The following is a 19,326-nucleotide window of genomic DNA, read 5'->3' as shown; positions in this document are numbered from 1 at the left end:
TTCCATGGAATTCTATATTTGGTATGTTCCACCGTCACTCCACCCCACCCTACTTCACCATCATTATTTCCTTTTCTCCCATTCAAAACATTTTAGCTCCAATTTAGAATAATTTTTCTCCTTTATTACTTTTTGGTGGGGAGAGGGGGATTTTCTTCTTTTTTCTCTCATCGTCCATTAAATTCTCTATTAAGATTAATTTCTATTTTTCAGTTCACTTTTTTTTTCTTTGCTTCAGAGACTACTACTTTTTACAACACTCCTACAGTTACTAATTATATTCCACCAACAAATTGGGTCCCAAGCATATATCTAGTACCTAACACCTGTCACCTTTGAAGTCATTGTCAACATTTTTTATCTAAAAATAAATTTTATAAGTATCAGCCCTTCCCAAAATGGCTGCCCTTGTGTCAAAATTTGAAACCATTATTATTATTATCATTGATGAGAGAGCAGTGTATGTCATCAAAGTGACAGGGGTAAAATATACGAAGCCCATTATACCCATCATGACTACCCGTCTGATAAGAGTACACCGGGCACATGCAGCACAACCATATGTGCGCGACATGGTGATCTCATATCAAGATTAACAACGCATGACCTTGCAGGTGGAGCCCAGTTAGAATTTTTTCTTCAGGTCGAGTAGCCCATCCCACTCAAAAGGTCCTTGAATAAGGTTTGTTTAAGGATGTTGAACAAAACACCCATGTTTCCAGAGATGAATTATTCAAACCCCCCCAAAATTCCTCTCAACACATGACTATGATGCTCCCACACTACTTCTGCTCATGATCAGAAATGCACATATCGTCAGCCACTAAGGGAAATACTCAACTGGTTAAGATCAAGCAACCGATAAGCAAATCTGTGGTATTGAGCAGAATATTTGCTGTAGCCCATCTTTTATGCCAAGACAAAACAATGTACATAACACTTCCAATCTGTTAAGATGAGAAGCCATGAGATCCACTGCCTGGTACTTCATCAAGGTACTTATTATTATTATTATGAAAACCTCTCGGATTACCAGTTATTCTTTACTTGAAAGCAGGCAACAACCAATCACCAAAGGTTTCAAGTAGTGCCTTCTCCTGTGACTCAAAGAGATAATACTCTCCTTAGAATGCGAGCTGTACCCAACAATGCTGTCTTCTGGATCACCTCGAGCCTGAGAGCAGCTCCAATATTCTTAATATGTTTTTCAAAGCCCTTGGAAACTGCTCCTAATGCTCCAATTACCACCGGTATCATCATTACTTACCTCATGCCCCATAACTTTCCTATCTCAACCTGCAGTGGCTGGTACTTCTCAATCTTTTCTGTTTCCTTACATTTCACCCTCGAATCGTCTAGTACTGCAACATCTATTATCTTCATTTCTTTCCATCTTTATGGATGAGCACGATATCTGGTCGTCTCGCCTAATCCATTAGGGCCTCACCTACCCTCTGTATGTCCTGGTCCCTGGACAGGGACATTGTCCGCATACACTGTGACTGTTTTCCATACCCTTAATCTTGCGGGTCTCCACTCTTCGCCTCCAATCTTCGCAGAGGCGAGAGTGGACAACTTTGACGAACAATACTGAACGGCTCTGAAAAGAAACCGTTCACCCGAACTACCGACTTGATGTTGATATATGAAGTGTTGATATGGGACGTCCCATAAATGATATATAAAGTGTTGATTCAGCCATGAAATGTCGGGCCAAACTGGCCGCCTCAAGGACGAGTGGTCTACCCTATCCAAAGCTTTAGATTGATCTAAATGGACCAACTATAGTGGAACTAGTACGAACTTCCTCACTTACTCAGACCACTACTATTCATATGTAGTGGTCCAGTCCATTCTTGCCAGGGAGTGTCGTACTCTCGTACAACACACAACTAATTGGATTACTAACTAAGGTTCGGAGAGACTCTTTATGAGGTAATTAAGCTGCGCCAGATTTCAATCTGTTGTTTCTGATATTCGCTTGATTTATTTTCAAAGTTGTTCCTCTGGATTGCTCGCTTACTACTATTCACAAGCACAAAATATCCGGTTATATTTTTCAAGGTTTACTTCCCTAGAGCCACTGTGTTATTTGATGAATCGCATAGTGACAAGTTGTCCATTTTCCCTTCTCTTCAGGACATAATTCATTCTAGCATTACCAAGTGCTACTCTTCCTTGAGTACTTGTTAAAAAGGTCAGAGTTATTTGATTAAAGGCTGTTCTCAATGCCTTTTGATTTGTTAATGTTAAGGACATATGCCTCACAGTTGTGAACCTTTCAGGAACAGTTAAGTTGGGGTTTCCAGTATTGCCTAGGTAATCTTGCACTAGTTCTCTGAACCTGTACAGTCACAGTCTCTCTCTCTCTCTCTCTCTGTTAAATTTGTTAACATTATTGCAGTGACGAATAGCCATGAGTGTATTTATACATAAACTTCACGTTTACTTGCCAGAGGATACTTCACTGTTTACTAGGAGGTTGATATAAATGACAAGCCACTGCCCCACAAATTTCAAGCCTTGTACCTATACTAGAAAGGATTTTTATTACAAGGCAGTGAGCAGGCAGAAAAGTTAGCAACCAAACAAAATGCTTCACAGTATTTCTTCCAACTTTACAGTCTGCGGTTGAACTTTGCCTTCCATACTTTCAGGGTCAATAAAATAAGTACCAGTTAAGCACTGGGATCAATGTAATCAACTTGCACCCTCGACCACAACTGCTGGCCCTGTGCCAAAATTTGAAACCATTAATATTATCATTATTATTATTCTATATAATGTGGTAAGTGTTAAAATATAGTAGATATAAATGACTAATTAAAATATATGAGTTTTTTTTTTATCTGATACAATTTATCAGAAAATCAAGTGTGTTGCCAGAGTTATTTGAATTTCCATGACCTTAAAAGGTGCTACAGATTTATTGGAGGTTTTGACCATATATGGAATTAAACATAGTGCAAATCATTTCAAGTTAACAAAGGAGCTTCTGCATAGTTGATCAATTTAACAGCTAAATTTCCCTCAGCATGGCTGTAGGGTTAAAGGGTTCCTTTCACAACCATGCAGCCCCCTGGTTCAATCCCACTGCATGGCACTTTATAAACCTAGGACTGAGAAATAGCTTCAATGGAATTTGGGGGATGAAAATGGTGCAGAAGCCTCTGTGTGTGTGTGTGTGTGTGTGTGTGTGTGCGTGCGCGCGCGTGTGCGCGTGTGTAAAAGCATATATAAACCTAAATGTTTGCAAACAAAGTAGCTTGTTTTATATTGAGTTTAGGAACACTACTTTGATTGCCATCAGAAGTGCATAGAACTAGTGACGAGTAGAAACCTATAATCAATATAGGTATTGTTCAAAAATTATGATAGAAAATAAATAATCACTCTATTGTCTTTCAAAAATTGGAAGGACACATTGAGTAGTGTCATCTATGATACATTATGTCTGAAAAGAAGATGGCATGGTCATGGCTGGAATACCTTTAATCATGTCTGTTTAATCAGGAGTGACCTGTGACTAAACAATAAAATGCTTATCAGTACAATAAAGCTTCCATCAATCTTTATAATGGCAAACTGTACACTTCAACACATGGTGGTATATATTTACAGCTAAGTAGATTGAATTATTAACAGATAAATGCCTTTGCCAAGGACTGTGTACTATTCTGTACTGTACATGATGGAATACAAAAACTTCAAGTTAATAGATAGTAACTTGTCAGAAAATTTAGCCAGTATGCTGTAATTCTTGTTGTTGTTGTTGTTGGCGGTGGTGGTGGCAGTGGTGAGGCAATTTCTTGACACAATAATTATAAATATGAAAGGTAAATAAAGAAATAAAACAAACAATAATAACAATAACACTATTTAAATGGTGTGGGAGGTATTTTTAATTAACAAATGTTGAAGAAAATAAAAGCAGCAACAGTTTATTGTATTTGTTTTTACAACACAACAATAGCACCTTCATTGGAATCATAAACAGGTCTTTGCTGTTTTTTTTTTTTTTTTTTAATATCTATCTTTCTCTTGTATGTCCCATAAATGTCATACAAAATATTTTCAGAATGGAACTATTATTTCTGTTTCTTCTGTTTTTGTAAATTTGGAGCTGCTAATTTTACTTTTCCAGGAATATTTCTAGAAATATCACAGTCCTGAAATAAAAATGTTATTAATAATATTATTATCGGTATTAATAATAACAACAACAGCAGCAATGATGGTGATGGTGATGATGATGGTGAATGCAATAAGCTAGCACCAAAAGTGTGTAAGCACAGGTAACCAAGTGCATTGCGATGTTAGCCAAGTGTGTGGCTTTGAAATAACAGAAAACTGGTATGGACATGAGCCAGAGGTTGTGATAAAGAATAAGAATTACAGAATTTTATGGGATTTCCTCATATAGAGGACAAAAGAAACAGTGTAAGACCATAGATTTTGCAATACAATATAACACAGTGGATACCAAAGAAATTGAAAAAAATTCAGGACTTAACCAGAGAGATGAAGAGACTGTAGAAGACTATGACAACAATTATTCCTAGTGCACTTGGCACAACACCAAAATTACTTACCATCTTACATTACTATTTTATCTATCAATAATTGGTCTTTGGTACCTGTGCATTTCCTCCAACAGCTTTTTTGTCCCATTGGTAAAATGTCATTATCATCATGAAATTTGTACATTTCTTCTGCAATCCATCCTGACAGTAACTTTCACATTAATGGAAAGCAAGAAATTGGCCTGTAATTGTCAGCAGCATTTCCTTTTGATACATCCTTCAAGCACAACCGCATTTGTCCTTTGGTCAACCACCCTGGAATTTCTTTTGTTCCATCAATCAATGTATTAAATTGTTCTGCAAACAATTTATAACACCCACTGGACTTTCTTTCATCCAAAATCCCCTTGAACACCATCAGGTCCTACTGCTTTCCAATTGCTCATCATTTTACTCATATTTTTTTTATACTGTAAAGAGGATAGCTTCTTGCTGGGAATAAGAAGCTTCTTGCTTCAGACTGCGGAACCATTCTGCTCTAGTATTAAGTTGTTCTTGCTTACTTTATATCTCACCCCAAAGCTGTCAAGTTTCATCTACAACAGGAACTAATCTTTTGCATGCTAATTCATCATTAATTTCTTGATAAAAGCATTTTTGGTCAATTCCAAACAATTGGTTTTGCTGGTATTGTTTAATCTGTTGCTCAAACTTAGTTTTACTTTGTTGGCAAGTATGTACTGCTTCAGCTCTTCAATCACAGCATTCAGTCCTTTTGTATCAGCACCATACTTCTTCAATTTTTCTCGTTTTTTTGCAACTGTCCTACTTGCAACCTTGATTAGTTTATTTGTTTGCGAAATGTTCTTTGTTTCGATATATTATTGATTTTACTTGTTTCTTGATTTAGTCTTCATTGATCAGCCTTCTTGAAGTCACACATAAATTCAGTCTCTTCTGCACCTAATAGATCCAAAATCCTGCTCTTTTATTATCTGATCTTCATCATTCAATTGTTTTCTGATCTCAATTCTTTTACCACTCACAATAATATATTCTTGTGAGAAATTATCTATTTCTTCCATTATGTTACTTTCATTTTTCATATGCTCAGCATAACTTCTTTTGACAGCTTCTAATTCCAACTCTAACAACCACTCATTCTTCTATATTGCTGCTTTTGCTTGATTACATACTCTGTTTTATAATTCCAAACAGTTCTATCTCCTTCCATTCTCTGTGCATTTGTTATCTGTAGCCTCTAACTGGTATGCCATCTTCATTTGCTGGAATCATTATCATCATCATTATTTAATGTCTGTTTTTCATGCTGGCATGGGTTGGACAGCTTCACAGAAGATGGCACAGCCAGGGGCTGCACCAGGTTTCATAGTCTGTTTTGGCGGGATTTCTTCGGTTGGATGCCCTTCCTAATATCAAATATATAAGGTGCTTTTTACATGGCACCATTACTAGTGCTTTTTATATGACACCTTGATTTTAGGACATCAATTTTGTTGTGGTGAGCAGGTTTTCTTGAAGATACCCAGGTTTCCAGAGGTGAATTATTCAAACCCCAAAGAATTCTTCTCAACACATAACTATGATGCTCCCCACTGCCTCTGCTCATGATCTGAGATGCACATATCATCAGCCACCAAGGGGCATGCTCAACTGGTTATGGTCAAACAACTGACAAGCAAATCTGTGATATTGAGCAGAATATTTGCTGTAGCCCATCTTTTATACCAAGACAAAACATGTACATGATAATGCTTTCAATCAGTTAAGATCAGAAACCATGAGAGCCACTGCCTGGTACTGCATCAAGGCATCTATTATTATTATTATTTACCTTTTTTTTTTATGAAATGTGTAAATTCCTATATTGTAATCTTTCTCCTTATACCTCTTTCTCATCCCCCCTCTCTCAGTAATATTTTTGTTGTTCTTTCTCTCTCTCTCTCTCTCTCTGATATTTTGTTGTTTCTTTTATTTTTCCTAACCATAGCAACATATTGCCCATCCTTGTTTACCTTCACTTCTAGCTCTCTATCTCCTTTTGTTGATGATATTTTTCCCTACTTTCAAATTCCCATACTGACTTAAATTATTTGGCTCAGGAACTCAATAATGGCAGCATAAATGGCACTAACTTTGTCTTCTGTATGTAAATTGAACTAATTCCATTTTCTTTTTTTGTAGTTTTCTCCATAAAGAACAGTCCTGTTTTTTGAAATGTTTAAATTCCAATATTGTAACTTTTCACCCTCTCCCTTGCTCTTAGTGACATTTCTGTTCTCTCTTAGTGAAATTTCTGTTGTTTGTTGTGTTTCTTCTAACACACAGTGACACATTTAACCATCTTCTCTCATGGGTGATGCGCCCACTCAACCACAATATCTTGTAAACAGCTGTGCATTAAGACATGCATCTTCTTCTGGGAAGGTAGCATGGACATCAACAGTGAGCTACTAATACACTCGCAACTTGCAAATATAAACATATGTATATTATACATATGAATACATACATGTGTATGCATGCATGTGCACATGCATACATATATATTTGACCAATGTACATTAATGAATATTAGAAACAACAGCAAAAAGAACTGTTTATTGAACAATGTCTTCTGTTAAATTAAAGTCCTTTGCACTCAGACAGAAACACTCCCTTGTCACTGGTGCTATCATAAATAGTGATTGGCAGACTGGAAATATGGAAACAATAACAGTTGTTTGGTAATATCAATATAATATTGAAATAGATTTCAACAATGAATCTTACCTTTAATATCTTTATCAAATCTTTTTCTCGACTTGAGGCAGTTTTGTCTTGGGAAAACATGGTAAGGGCAGTTTTAGAAGCTAGAGTGAGAAGGAATAATAAAGAAAATCATGATAACAAAATAAATATTAATTCTTTCACATAAGTCTTTCAATTCTTCACAGAAAAATATATAGCAATAATATGCATACATATATGCATGCAGACACACGTATACATATATAAGTACACACACATAGAGTGAGCTATTTGAGAGAAGAAACTTCAGTAAAATCAGATTCCTGAGTTTGTTCAATATCATCCCAGATCTGCATTTTACATTCCTTTCTACTAAAGGTACAAGGCCTGAAATTTCAGGGGTGGGGGTGAGTTGATAGCACCAACTCCAGTGGTTGACTGGTACTTATACTTATCTTATCGATCCCAAAAGATGAAACGCAAAGTCAACCCCAGCAGCATTTGAACTCAGAGTATAAAGTCAGATGAAATACCACTAATCATTTTGCCCAGTGTGCTAATGATTCGGCCAGCTCACCACTTGAGATCTGCATCAAATATTAACCAACCTTTACAGCAAGATCTCTCAGTTCAGCTTAACTATTCTATCTATGGCAAAAGAATTCAAATTCACTAAGGTTAGCGCAGTCAGTACAATGCCCTGTACCCTACAGTACCCTGTAGGTGCAGTTACCTCCCCTGATGATAGCTGTCTAAATAGCTTGTCACTAGATGGAACAACATGAAACTTTGAGATTCTGGCACTTGATCTTTCTTTCTTGTCACCGGAACCAGCAGCGTATGAGGATGTGACCTTAGCTATTGCCTGAGGCATGCAACAGCTAATCGTCTTTAAGCAGCTATAACATATGATACACAGACGCTGAACATGGCCTTTCATTTGTAAATATCCTTTGTGATTTATTCAACTTGTGCATATATGTGACCTGGAGTAAAAGCATTCAAAAACTACAGCTTGGTTTTGTGAATATTCATTGTACAGTGTTCTTTCTTCGAATGAGATCTTCTATTCCAGCTTTCTGAACAGAGTCGTTATTAGATGGTTTCACCACGTGAGACCACAACCATCTAATGATGTTAATTAATGATGAAGATGATATATATTTCATGTGATAATTAGTCTGGAAGTAATGCAAAAGCGGGCATAACTTTTTTATTAACTGACATAAGTCATTCAAATTGTACACGTTGGGAGAGTAGCTCTTCCTTTATACAAAGGTACTACTCAACATAACCTCCATTACAAGCGATGCATTTGCACTATCATTGAATCCAACTCTTGAATCTGCTTTGAAAAAAATTTAGGTGTGCACTGTCATAACCAGCTTCTTTCACCTCATCTGTGTCATCAAATTGTCATCTCCAAAGATTGTCTTTCATTGGACTGAGTAGGTGAAAGTTGGAGGGCCCCAGATCTGGGTTGTACAGTTGATGGGAAACCAATGACCATTCCAATGTGTAATTGCCTGATTTATTGCCAAAGTTGTGTGTGACTGCACATCATCATGGTCAAAATAAATTATTTTTAGATTGTTGTTTGGTCTTTTCCTCCTAATGGTTTCTTTAAGCTTTTTGTGTCTGAATGTACTGCTTGCTGTTCTTGGGATAGCCACATTCTGGAATATCAAGGAAACTCATATCCTTGTCTTTTCCCAAAACCGTCACCATAACTTTTTGTGTCAATTGCTGAGTTTTGAACTTCAAACAGGTAAAGATACACCTATGTTTCATCCCCTGTCACTAGACTGGAGAAAAAGATGTGCTGTTTTTGGTTTCAGATACTTCCAGCAGATCAGAGCAGACTTCCATTTTTCTCACCTTCAAATTACGTGTCAACTGTCAAGGCACCCACACCTCCCAATCCCCAGTCTTCCAGCACCTTCTGTAAGGCATTGTGACTTGTATGTTGATGCAAATCATTTTATCCACTTTCTGACGATTTGTGTCAACAGTTGCAATTAAGAGTCTTCCACTATATGGTATGTTGTCATTGGTGGTTTCTACTTTGTTAAACTTCCTCCCCATTGGTGTACATTGGTCTTGTCATTGGTATCATCTCTGTGAACAACCTGTAGCATTCTGTAGATGTTAGAGAGCCTGCACTCCTCCTTTGTCAAGACCTCAATAATGGTATGTTGGTTCTCTTTGGAACCCATTATCTGCTTGCAGTGAAGAAGAATAAGAAGGGTTACTTTAGAGGGAATTTGAACATGTAAAATTTGATTAATTTAAGTCAGTTAATAAAAATGTTATGCCCACTTTTTTACTACTTTTGGTGCAAACCTTGTATTACTTTTCAACTGAGTATGCTTTGACTAATGTCTCTTGCAGTGCTTGGGGTATACAGTATTTTTAAAGAATAAAAAGTTTTGAATGGTACAACAATGTACTATAATACAAAAAATGGACTATATACCTATTGTAATTTAGTTACCCATAGTCCGATGATATTTCAGGATACAATTCCTTCTTCAGACATTCTTAGATGGAGTCGCTGCTATAATCGGTTTTAGCAGTGACTCCATCTAAGAATATCTGAAGAAGGAATTGTATTCCAAAATATTATCGGACTATGGATAACTAAATTACAACAGTTATATAGTCCAATTTTTGTATTATAGTACATTGTTGTACCATTCAAGACTTTTTATTCTTTACGAACAATACACAATACTTCAAGCGAACTACAATACAGTATTTTTAGTTTTTCTTTCAGAAGCCAGAAGGGAAAAATTTAGAAAAAGTTATGTAACCTATGTCTTTTACTTTGAAAAGATGTGTATATAGGTGCAATACTGGTGTACAATGTGGAACATACTTTCACTTTTATATTCACAGATATATACACATACATTTACTGTTATATATTTGTGTGTGTATGTAGATGTGTATTTACAATTGATTGAAACCAATATTAATGGATTACAAGCGTATATGCACCTGCATACATGCAGTCACATTTATATATGGAATACACACATGTACATACATAAACAGTACCAAATTACACAAACTTGTGTACTAAAGTGACAATCACACCCACTACATGAATGCAAGTTTATTCACATGCACATACATACATGTATGTGTACACCAACCAATTCAGATAACCTCAAATCCCAAAAGTTGTCTTGGCTTAAATGAAAAAGCCTGGCCAGCCTGAAGGATTGCTCGGAATCACAAGGCATAATATATAAATCTGCCAAATTATTGTGTTTCCACAGCATGAAACTGTGTATATTGAATGATATATATATATATATATGTATATATATATATATATATATATATATATATATATGTTTATGAATTTGTGTTGCAAGATTCCTGATGTGAAGCCATGTACTGAAACAGATATTGTTGCATTTCGGGATGGTCATTTTTTTTTTGTTTGTTTTTTTTTTTTGACAAATAAACACACGCCATACTATATATTAGTTCTTCACTCATTTATTACTGCTCTTATTCTAACTCAAGTCCATTGTCTGGAAGTGACCTCCTCAGTGACACTTTCTGTCTTCGTGTGTGCTACAATGGAATAAACAGAGCAAGAGCACAGACTACAATTGTTAAAATAATGACAGTTCTGCAAGGTATCTTCTCAGTTTATGTAATAAAAGCAGCACATTAAAGGATATAGCTTCATTTATATAGAAAATCAATAATAAAAAATAACAGATGCAAAAAAGAAATGAATACAAAATACAGCGAACTGTAGCTTCCTTTTAACTTACACTGTTGCCTTACATGCAATCTCAGAGAACTATTTCCCCTTATTGAGACCAGTTTCATGTTGTCTTGTTGATCAGTGACAGCACACAAGAAGTTTTACCTGGTCTTTACTCTAGAGTTTTATCTAGGACAATGGTCACTAGAGTATCTGATCCTACTGCAAACAAGAACCTTGGCAGGCAAACCCCTACTGCTTTTGCATGGTGATCTTCTGTAATTCTCAAACCTTCTGCACTAGGAATTCACTTTTACTCATGATATTGGCATTTCTTCACCTCTTGGTGCTGTAGCTGCCAAGTTTAAACTGTCCTTGACAGATTACTCCAACAATCTCCTGATGTTTTCAGCACATTTCTGCTTTCTTCACAGCTGCCTGGAAGCTTCCACTTCTTACCACTCTTTATGGTATTGTTTGACTTTCTCATTTTTAGATTGTAGCATTGTACTGACTGCGCTAACCTTAGTGAATTTGAATTCTTTTGCCATAGATAGAATAGTTAAGCTGAACTGAGAGATCTTGCTGTAAAGGTTGGTTAATATTTGATGCAAATTTCAAGTGGTGAGCTGGCCGAATCATTAGCACATTGGGCAAAATGATTAGTGGCATTTCATCTGACTTTATACTCTGAGTTCAAGTGCTGCTGGGGTTGACTTTAGACTGCAAACGGTCGAACAAAAGGAAGGTAGGTGAAATGTACATGTGCGATAGAAAGGCAAAGAAAAATGAAGCATGGCAAAACAGTTGTATGAACAATGCAAGAGTACAAACATGGAAGAAATATGCAGAAAAAAAAATGTCTCTTCATGCAGACAACAAAATGTATGCGTGTATAGGCATGGATGTATGCATGTGTGTTAAGTACAAGTGGATAGTGAAAGAGTCTATAATGAGAAGTTAGAAGAATATTCATAGGCACAAGAATGAAAGTACCAGTTCATAGTTAATTGTACATGGTAGTTGAAATACTGTATCAAGAAGTTGCAGCCAAGATGCAGAGCCGGTTGCCGTACATGCCATACGTGAAGTTGTGGCTGTAATGCTGCTGCCTGGGTCACTTGGTACAGGAGTTCTCGCAGATTGTATATTCACTGCTGATCCATGGTGAAGTAATTCACAAACAATGAAGTATTGGAACCTGTGCAAGTTGCTGGTTGAGCAGTGTATGTAGAGAGATGTTGACAATGTTAAGGAGATGATGGTAGCGACAAAGACAGAGGTTGCCATAATGTTGTTGGACGGATGGTGTCATCTGGTGTTGTCTTTTGTGGTCAGCGGCTAGACCTTAAAAGGTCTGGAACCAAAGACGTCAAGACGAAGAGAAGCTGTGTTTTTTTATAAGGAGCTGTAGGCTCAAAACTGGGTTGAGAACAGGCTGTCTCACATGATTTATTTAGGGGCTCTGATTGGTTATATGCTGCAAATTGGCATGACAGAGAGACAAATTGCGCCAACACCAACCAATCAGAGTGGTGGACACAATGGAGTCCAAATAGTGGCCAAAGGCTACCTGTTACCTGCTAAGTTCGAATGCCCATGTATATAATAAAAGGAGAGAGGAACTTCACTCAAGTGTTCACTACACATCTGTTTTCCATGCTGGCATGGGTTGGATGGTTTGACAGGATCCAGCAATCAACAGTACTGTGTCATGCACCATTGTCTGTTTAGGCATGGCTATTCACTTGAACCAGTCACATCTCTCTTATATACTGTGACCAATTCAACCGACTGAATGAAAAACCAAAAGAGAAGAAGTACTCTTTGATCAATCAAAAAGTTATTCTCCATTATGATAATGTGCATCTCCATAGTACAAGAATTACTAGTTCTAAAATTGAAGAATTTGGTTGGACAAAGCTTACACATCAACCATATTCCCCTAACCTTGCACCTTCAGATAATCAATTATTGTGAAATTTGAAATATTTCATTGATGATGAGCATTTTGATTTATTGGTTATGCTGAAATTGAGCAGAAGTGACTTCAGCTCCATAAAACTGACATCATGAAGTTAAAAACATTATTGATTCAAATGAAGAGTGAGGGTCTTTTCTGTTTGTCTGCACTAGTGGAAATTTCAAAGTTTAGTAAAAACATTTTAGGATTTGGAAGCTGTCGCTTTGTGCATTACAGCACATATTGTCAGCTGTAAAGAAATGAAACACTGGTGGAATTCTGCTTTACACAGGCCACATAACCCTCATAACTTTTTTATCTTTTGAAATTTTCAGAAAATTTTTATAAATTTGTATTCTATACATGGAAAGTCATACAATTATGCAAAAACCCAAAAAAATATTTGGTGCATGATTTAAGGCCTAGTTAGCTATTATTTTTAGCACATCTCACAAGCACCATTTAATAAGCAAAAAATGCCCATGTGAGTAAGCAGCTTGGTAAGAGCTTGGCTTGTTACTATAGAAACAGCTATGAATGTGTCTGCGGCTTACAATTGGCTAAAATTATTCAAAATTTGCAAACTTTAAAAGCCATTAACACTTTATTTATTGATTTATGGTGAAAATGAATTTCATGTCAATGATTAGCATATAAAACTACATCATTACATCAAATATGAAATCAACTGAAACAGAAATTGAAGAAATTTAAAAGTAGCAGCCAAACAGTAAAGATCCTAGAATGATACTGGGTTGAATTTACCTTAGATTTTGGAACAACCATTATTTTCAGGGTGACCTGGTGAGTGTGTTAGTGTGTGAGAGAGTGTGGTGTGTGTGCATGTGTGTGTGTGTGCGCGAGCGCGCACACACACACACACACATACAACTCAAAAGTAAAATAATTTATTTCACATCTCAGATTTATGTGCTCAAGTGCAAGCATTCACTATCTTTCTCATTTTTCCCAATCTCATTGACAACTCTAATTCCTAAGCAATAATTATTTCGATTGTGAATATAATACACTATGATGCAACACATTGTCATATAAACATTATATAATGTAACATTATATAATCTAAAATGCTAAAACGAAAGCTCTAAGTTTGTCTTACCTTTGCCTCTTTTAGTAGATCCTGGTAACAACTTCACTTTATACCTAAAATACAATGTACAAAATATACTGAACATAATTATCAAACAGTTCATTTTGTCTTCAAAATTACTTTTAATTAATGATTCCATTTGTAAAGTAAAAAATGCCCTATTTACATATTAATAAAAATTCAGCTCTCCATTTTGTCATTCTCTCATTCTTTTCGCCATTCTCTCATTCTTTTAGAGTCCAACATTTCTTTCTCTCTCTTTTCTTTTTTCCCTCGTCACACTTTCTCTTTCCATCTCTAAGATAGTTCCCAAAAATGATTGGAGAGCTTATTAATCAAAGTGTCGTGTGATTGCAATGACAATTACAGTTGTAATTTCAAAAAGTGGTTACAATTATACACAAAATGAGAACAAAAAATCCTCCTATATGTAGTGCATATATTTGCTCTAATTTTCAAAGGTTCAACTGGTCAACCATCACACTAAAAGCGGTGGTGGAAAGACAATAACAAAGAGACAAATCACTAACTTGTAGTTAAGAAGGGTGTTGTACGGGGCCACTACACATATTGAATATAATAATTCATCCTCTGCAACTGGCCATCCAGTGAGTGAGTCTAACACTTGAGCATCCTGGAAAGAAAAGGAAAACAAAATCACATCAGACTACTTTCTTTGACATGGTTCAATTAATAAATAATTAGTAAATAGTTAACAACAAATATCAAAACTACTTTTCATCCTAGTTGATTTAACAAAACTTTTCAAATAATTAATAACAAATATCCTACTATTTACATGACCATCAATTTGAATCTGGGTTGATGTTAAATAAATCTATTGAGCTTAGTTCAGGTAGACCTATGACAAAAAGGTGGGGAGGGTTCACAAATCTACTATAGAAGATATACTAATCTTCTGTCCACTGCAAGACTAATCATGACAATCATGGATAGTGTGTACAAATTGCTGTATAGTTTGGTTTGATATATCCAGAAACTTTGGTGGTGAATGTCTCAAAAGCAAGCCAGAAATGATTGGGCAATGAATGGTAGCTGCAATTCCTTTAAATTTCCTAAACACAAAGGGCTGACAACTAAGTAAAGATTACCGATCTAAGAGGAAGGCTAATTTTATAGTCAATTTGATGAATGTCTTTGTTTTAGATCAGATGGAAGAGATATTGATTTCAGGATAGTGCTGTTGAAGTTGTCTGGTGTGGTGCTGATGAAAACCTTAGTTTTATGGGCTATTTAGTTATGTATTAACCACAGCTCTGGGTTACAGTTAGCAGCAATGAATCGTGGCTTTTTATTGCTTGCATCATCATCATCATCATCATCATCGTTGTCATTTAACATCTGCTTCCATGCTGGCATGGGATGGACAGTTTGACTGAGGGCTCCAAGCCAGAAGGCTGCACCAGGCTCCAATCTGATCTGGCAAAGTTTCTACAGCTGGATGCCCTTCCTAATGCCAACCACTCTGAGAGTGTAGTGGGTACATTTTACATGCCACCAGCACGAGAGCCAGTCAAGCAGTACTGGCACTGACCACGCTCGAATGGTGCTTTTTACGTGCTGCCGGCATTGAACCAGTCAGGTAGCACTGGCATTGACCATGTTCGAATGGTGCTTTTTGTGTGCCAGTCAAGCAGTACTGGTATCAGCCATGATAATGACCTCCCTTGACTCAACAGGTCTTTGCAAGCACAGTTTATTGCCCAATGATCGAAGGGTACTCTTAAATGGTCCAGTTATGCTGCACTGGCATAGGCCATGGTTACAGTCTCACTTGGCTTGCTAGGTCTTCTCAAGCACAGCATATCTCCAAAGGTCTTGATCACTTGTCATCGCCTCTGTGAAGCCCATCGTTTGAAGGTCGTGCTACCCCACCTCATCCCAGGTCTTCCTGGGTCTACCTCTTCCACAGGTCCCCTCTACTGCTAGGGTGTGACACTTTTCCACACAGCTGTCCTCATCCATACACAACACATACATGACCATGCCAGCGCAGTCACCTCTCTTGCACACTACATATGATGCTTCTTGTCTGTCTACTATGATGCTAACAGTATCATCTTGTACATGCTGGAACTTGTTAAAGTTTGTGAGGAAAAAAATATAGTTGAAAACCCCAAAAAACTAATTTAATCTAATGATATTATGGATAATATATAATGTTCACAAACTAGAGCCATATTGTCCATATATGACAAATGTTGATCATAAATATAGTAACTGAATAGAAGGAATTAATGTCACAGTTTGAAAACTTGATAAAGGAAAACCATTAAAAACATTACTATTGTACAATCATCTATCTATAGGAAAAAATAACATGGTATGCACAAATTCCAGTATCTTAGAAGGAGACCTGTATTTTAGGTATCATCAACTGTAAAGAAATTTAACAAAAAGAAAGGTTTGTTCAATTTACTGTATCATGTCAGAGACAGAACAATGACTGAAATTATCTGCTACCCAGGTATATGAGACATAGTAGGGTAGGAGGGGCACTCCATTGGTTATGACAACGAGGGTCCCAGCTGATATGATCAATGGAACAGCTTGCTCGTGAAATTAGCATGCAAGTGGCTGAGCACTCCACAGACACATGTACCCTTAACGTAGTTCTCGGGGATATTCAGCGTGACACAGAGTGTGACAAGGCTGGCTCTTTGAAATACAGGTACTACCCATTTTTGCCAGCTGAGTGGACTGAAGCAACGTGAAATAAAGTGTCTTGCTCAAGGACACAACACTTCGCTGGAAACTGAACCTTATGATCGTGAGCCAAATGCCCTAACCACTAAGCTAAGTGCCTTCAATATATGAGACATATGAGGCATATAACAAAAAGAAAGGAAAGAATGGGGAAGAGTACTGTGATGACTCTTTAGTGCCACTACAGACAACCTCTCTTGTGCATAATAAAATTCACCCAGCCCACATAGTAAGGTGGACTGGTGAGAGGGAAATAAACTATACCAAAAATAATGACATACACAACAAAGCTGGTTATTCCTTCTTTGTGTGCGTACCTTGACAAAGAACCGTGAATAGTGGTGAGATATTGGGATTCAACCAGCCCTTGCAAACATGGAAAAATAGACACAAAATGATAATGATGATGATCTATCATGTGAAAACACACTGCTTCCAGCCACAAATCAATAGCTTAAAATTCATTATTTTTAAATTTGTTGCAACTTTCATGTAACATCCTCAAAATCAGAAAACAATAACAGGCCATTAACTACTCCTATTCCACCTGTCTGTAGAGATGTAGCTGACCAAGTTGGTGTAGGACAACTGAATAAGGAGTAATGGTTTCGTATCTTATCACCAGTCTTGTGCTGTATCCACGAACCAAAATATTTAGCTGTGGTCATATACTATGGCTATGTCAGGTAAACAGTGGGAGCACTATGTAACAGCATAGCCAAGTTTTCCAGCAAGCTAAGTCAATGATAGAAATATACATGTTATACTTTTATTCAACTAATTCTACCTTCACCACATCAAGATAAATTCAATATTAATGAATGTTTCTGTATCTCTGCAATTTTTATACTTAAGATTCCATTTTTGTGTATTTGTTTATTTCCAGGGTTAATGCAAATCAGACAGTCATTTGATCCAAGACATTCTAGGTGTAAACATCCTGTCCTTTTATCAAACATACTGTATCTAGGACTAGATAAGTTAATGTTTCCTTCCCTTTTTAAGATAATAGGGAGTGATTTAAGGAAAATATGGCTGTTATTCATAGCAGGTCAAGCATTTATGCAGATGCCTCCCACCTTCCTTTGACTTATATCCCATTCTTGTTGTTGATATTCATCATAATGATGACAATGATGATGTTAGGCTCTGAAATGTACAGTAGTTTAATCAAATCCATGAAACTACAAATAGCAGCTATGAACATGATAATGTTTATTTAATAACTATTGACACTTCCTGTTAAGGAAAGAAAACAACAAAATTGAAAGCTTTGATGAACTCAAAGGATTACATTTGAATAACATTATTGCATGCAACAATTAAAATACTGGGCAGCTATTGCAACTTTTCAATCATCTCTTTTAGACTTGCCAATCGCTTTTTTTATATGCATGTTGATAACTTCTGCTTAAGGTTACATTAATAGCTTCAATGGAATTTGAACAAAGAATTTCTGCTCATTTCATCTAAAACAAAATAACCACAACATAGAGAGACTGATCACCTACTGTTGCTTGTTGAGTCAGATCCTCTTCATCCATTTTGTCTTCATCAGATTCCTCATCCTTTGCAAAACAAGAAGAAATACAAAAATAAAATCAAATTCATAAAGCAATTGTTATCATGGACATATAAGCAACATACAAGATCACTAATAATAATAATAATAATAATAATAATAATAATAATAATAATAATAATAATATTGAAAATTTTAAGGAAGTAAAGAGCTATTTTTAGAGATGAAGTGTATTTAGCTAAACACACACAAATAATAAGAGAGAAAGAATCCTAGATAGAGAAGGAGGAGAAGTAAATGACAGTAGTTGGAGAGAGAGGAAGAGAGAATGAAAGAAACAGATGTAAGACTAAATTTTTCCAATAATAATAATGTACATGACTTGAGCTGTTTGTCTTGCCTTAGCCTTTGTTGTCCTCTTTGTTGTCCATACCAGCGCAATCGTCTCTCTTGCACACATATATACACATATATACAACAATAAGAAAATGGCGGGGATCAAGAGGTGGTGTTCATCAACTTTTAGACATTATATTATGTCTATTTATTTTTTTAAAAAAACCAATTATAACAATATACATACATGTATAACATATTATGCTTTACATATATAAAAAATACCAGTAATTATTAAAATATATAACGTAGAACATAGAAACTATTCTACTATTCTACTTTCTATGTTCTATGTTATATATTTTAATAATTACTGGTATTTTTTATATATGTAAAGCATAATATGTTGTACATGTATGTATATTATTATAATTGGGTTTTTTTAAGTAAATAAATATACATAATTTGTCTAAAAGTTGATGAATACCACCTCTTGATCCCCGCCATTTTCTTATTGCCATATAAATTAAGGGTGAAACAACTTTTTACCCTCACCCATTTATTACATTCAGTTGTTTAATTGCCATGCAATAAAAAACACTTGTGTATTAATAATTGGGTATTCTACCGGCAGTATATTGGATAGATATAATCCCTCGCTCGAAT

General features: G+C 36.0%; 1 protein-coding gene across 1 annotated transcript in view; it reads right to left on the bottom strand.

Annotated features, from left to right (window-relative positions):
* Window positions 1-3,878: 3,878 nt before the first annotated feature.
* LOC106876981 (ribosome quality control complex subunit NEMF) overlaps window positions 3,879-19,326 on the bottom strand; it is a 119,600-nt gene continuing 104,152 nt past the window's right edge. Inside the window, exons 31-35 of the mRNA XM_052971973.1 lie at window positions 18,314-18,370; window positions 14,606-14,709; window positions 14,085-14,128; window positions 7,317-7,396; window positions 3,879-4,169 (exon numbers count right to left, since the gene is read on the bottom strand). Of these exons, the coding sequence (XP_052827933.1) occupies window positions 4,089-4,169; window positions 7,317-7,396; window positions 14,085-14,128; window positions 14,606-14,709; window positions 18,314-18,370 (366 nt within the window). The 3' untranslated portion in view covers window positions 3,879-4,088. The remainder of the gene's footprint in view (window positions 4,170-7,316; window positions 7,397-14,084; window positions 14,129-14,605; window positions 14,710-18,313; window positions 18,371-19,326) is intronic.

Source organism: Octopus bimaculoides, chromosome 11, assembly GCF_001194135.2.
Source record: "Octopus bimaculoides isolate UCB-OBI-ISO-001 chromosome 11, ASM119413v2, whole genome shotgun sequence".
Taxonomy (NCBI): Eukaryota; Metazoa; Mollusca; class Cephalopoda; order Octopoda; family Octopodidae; genus Octopus; species Octopus bimaculoides.
Note: the sequence above shows the minus strand (reverse complement) of the source record. Positions and strands in the feature narration are given on the sequence as shown.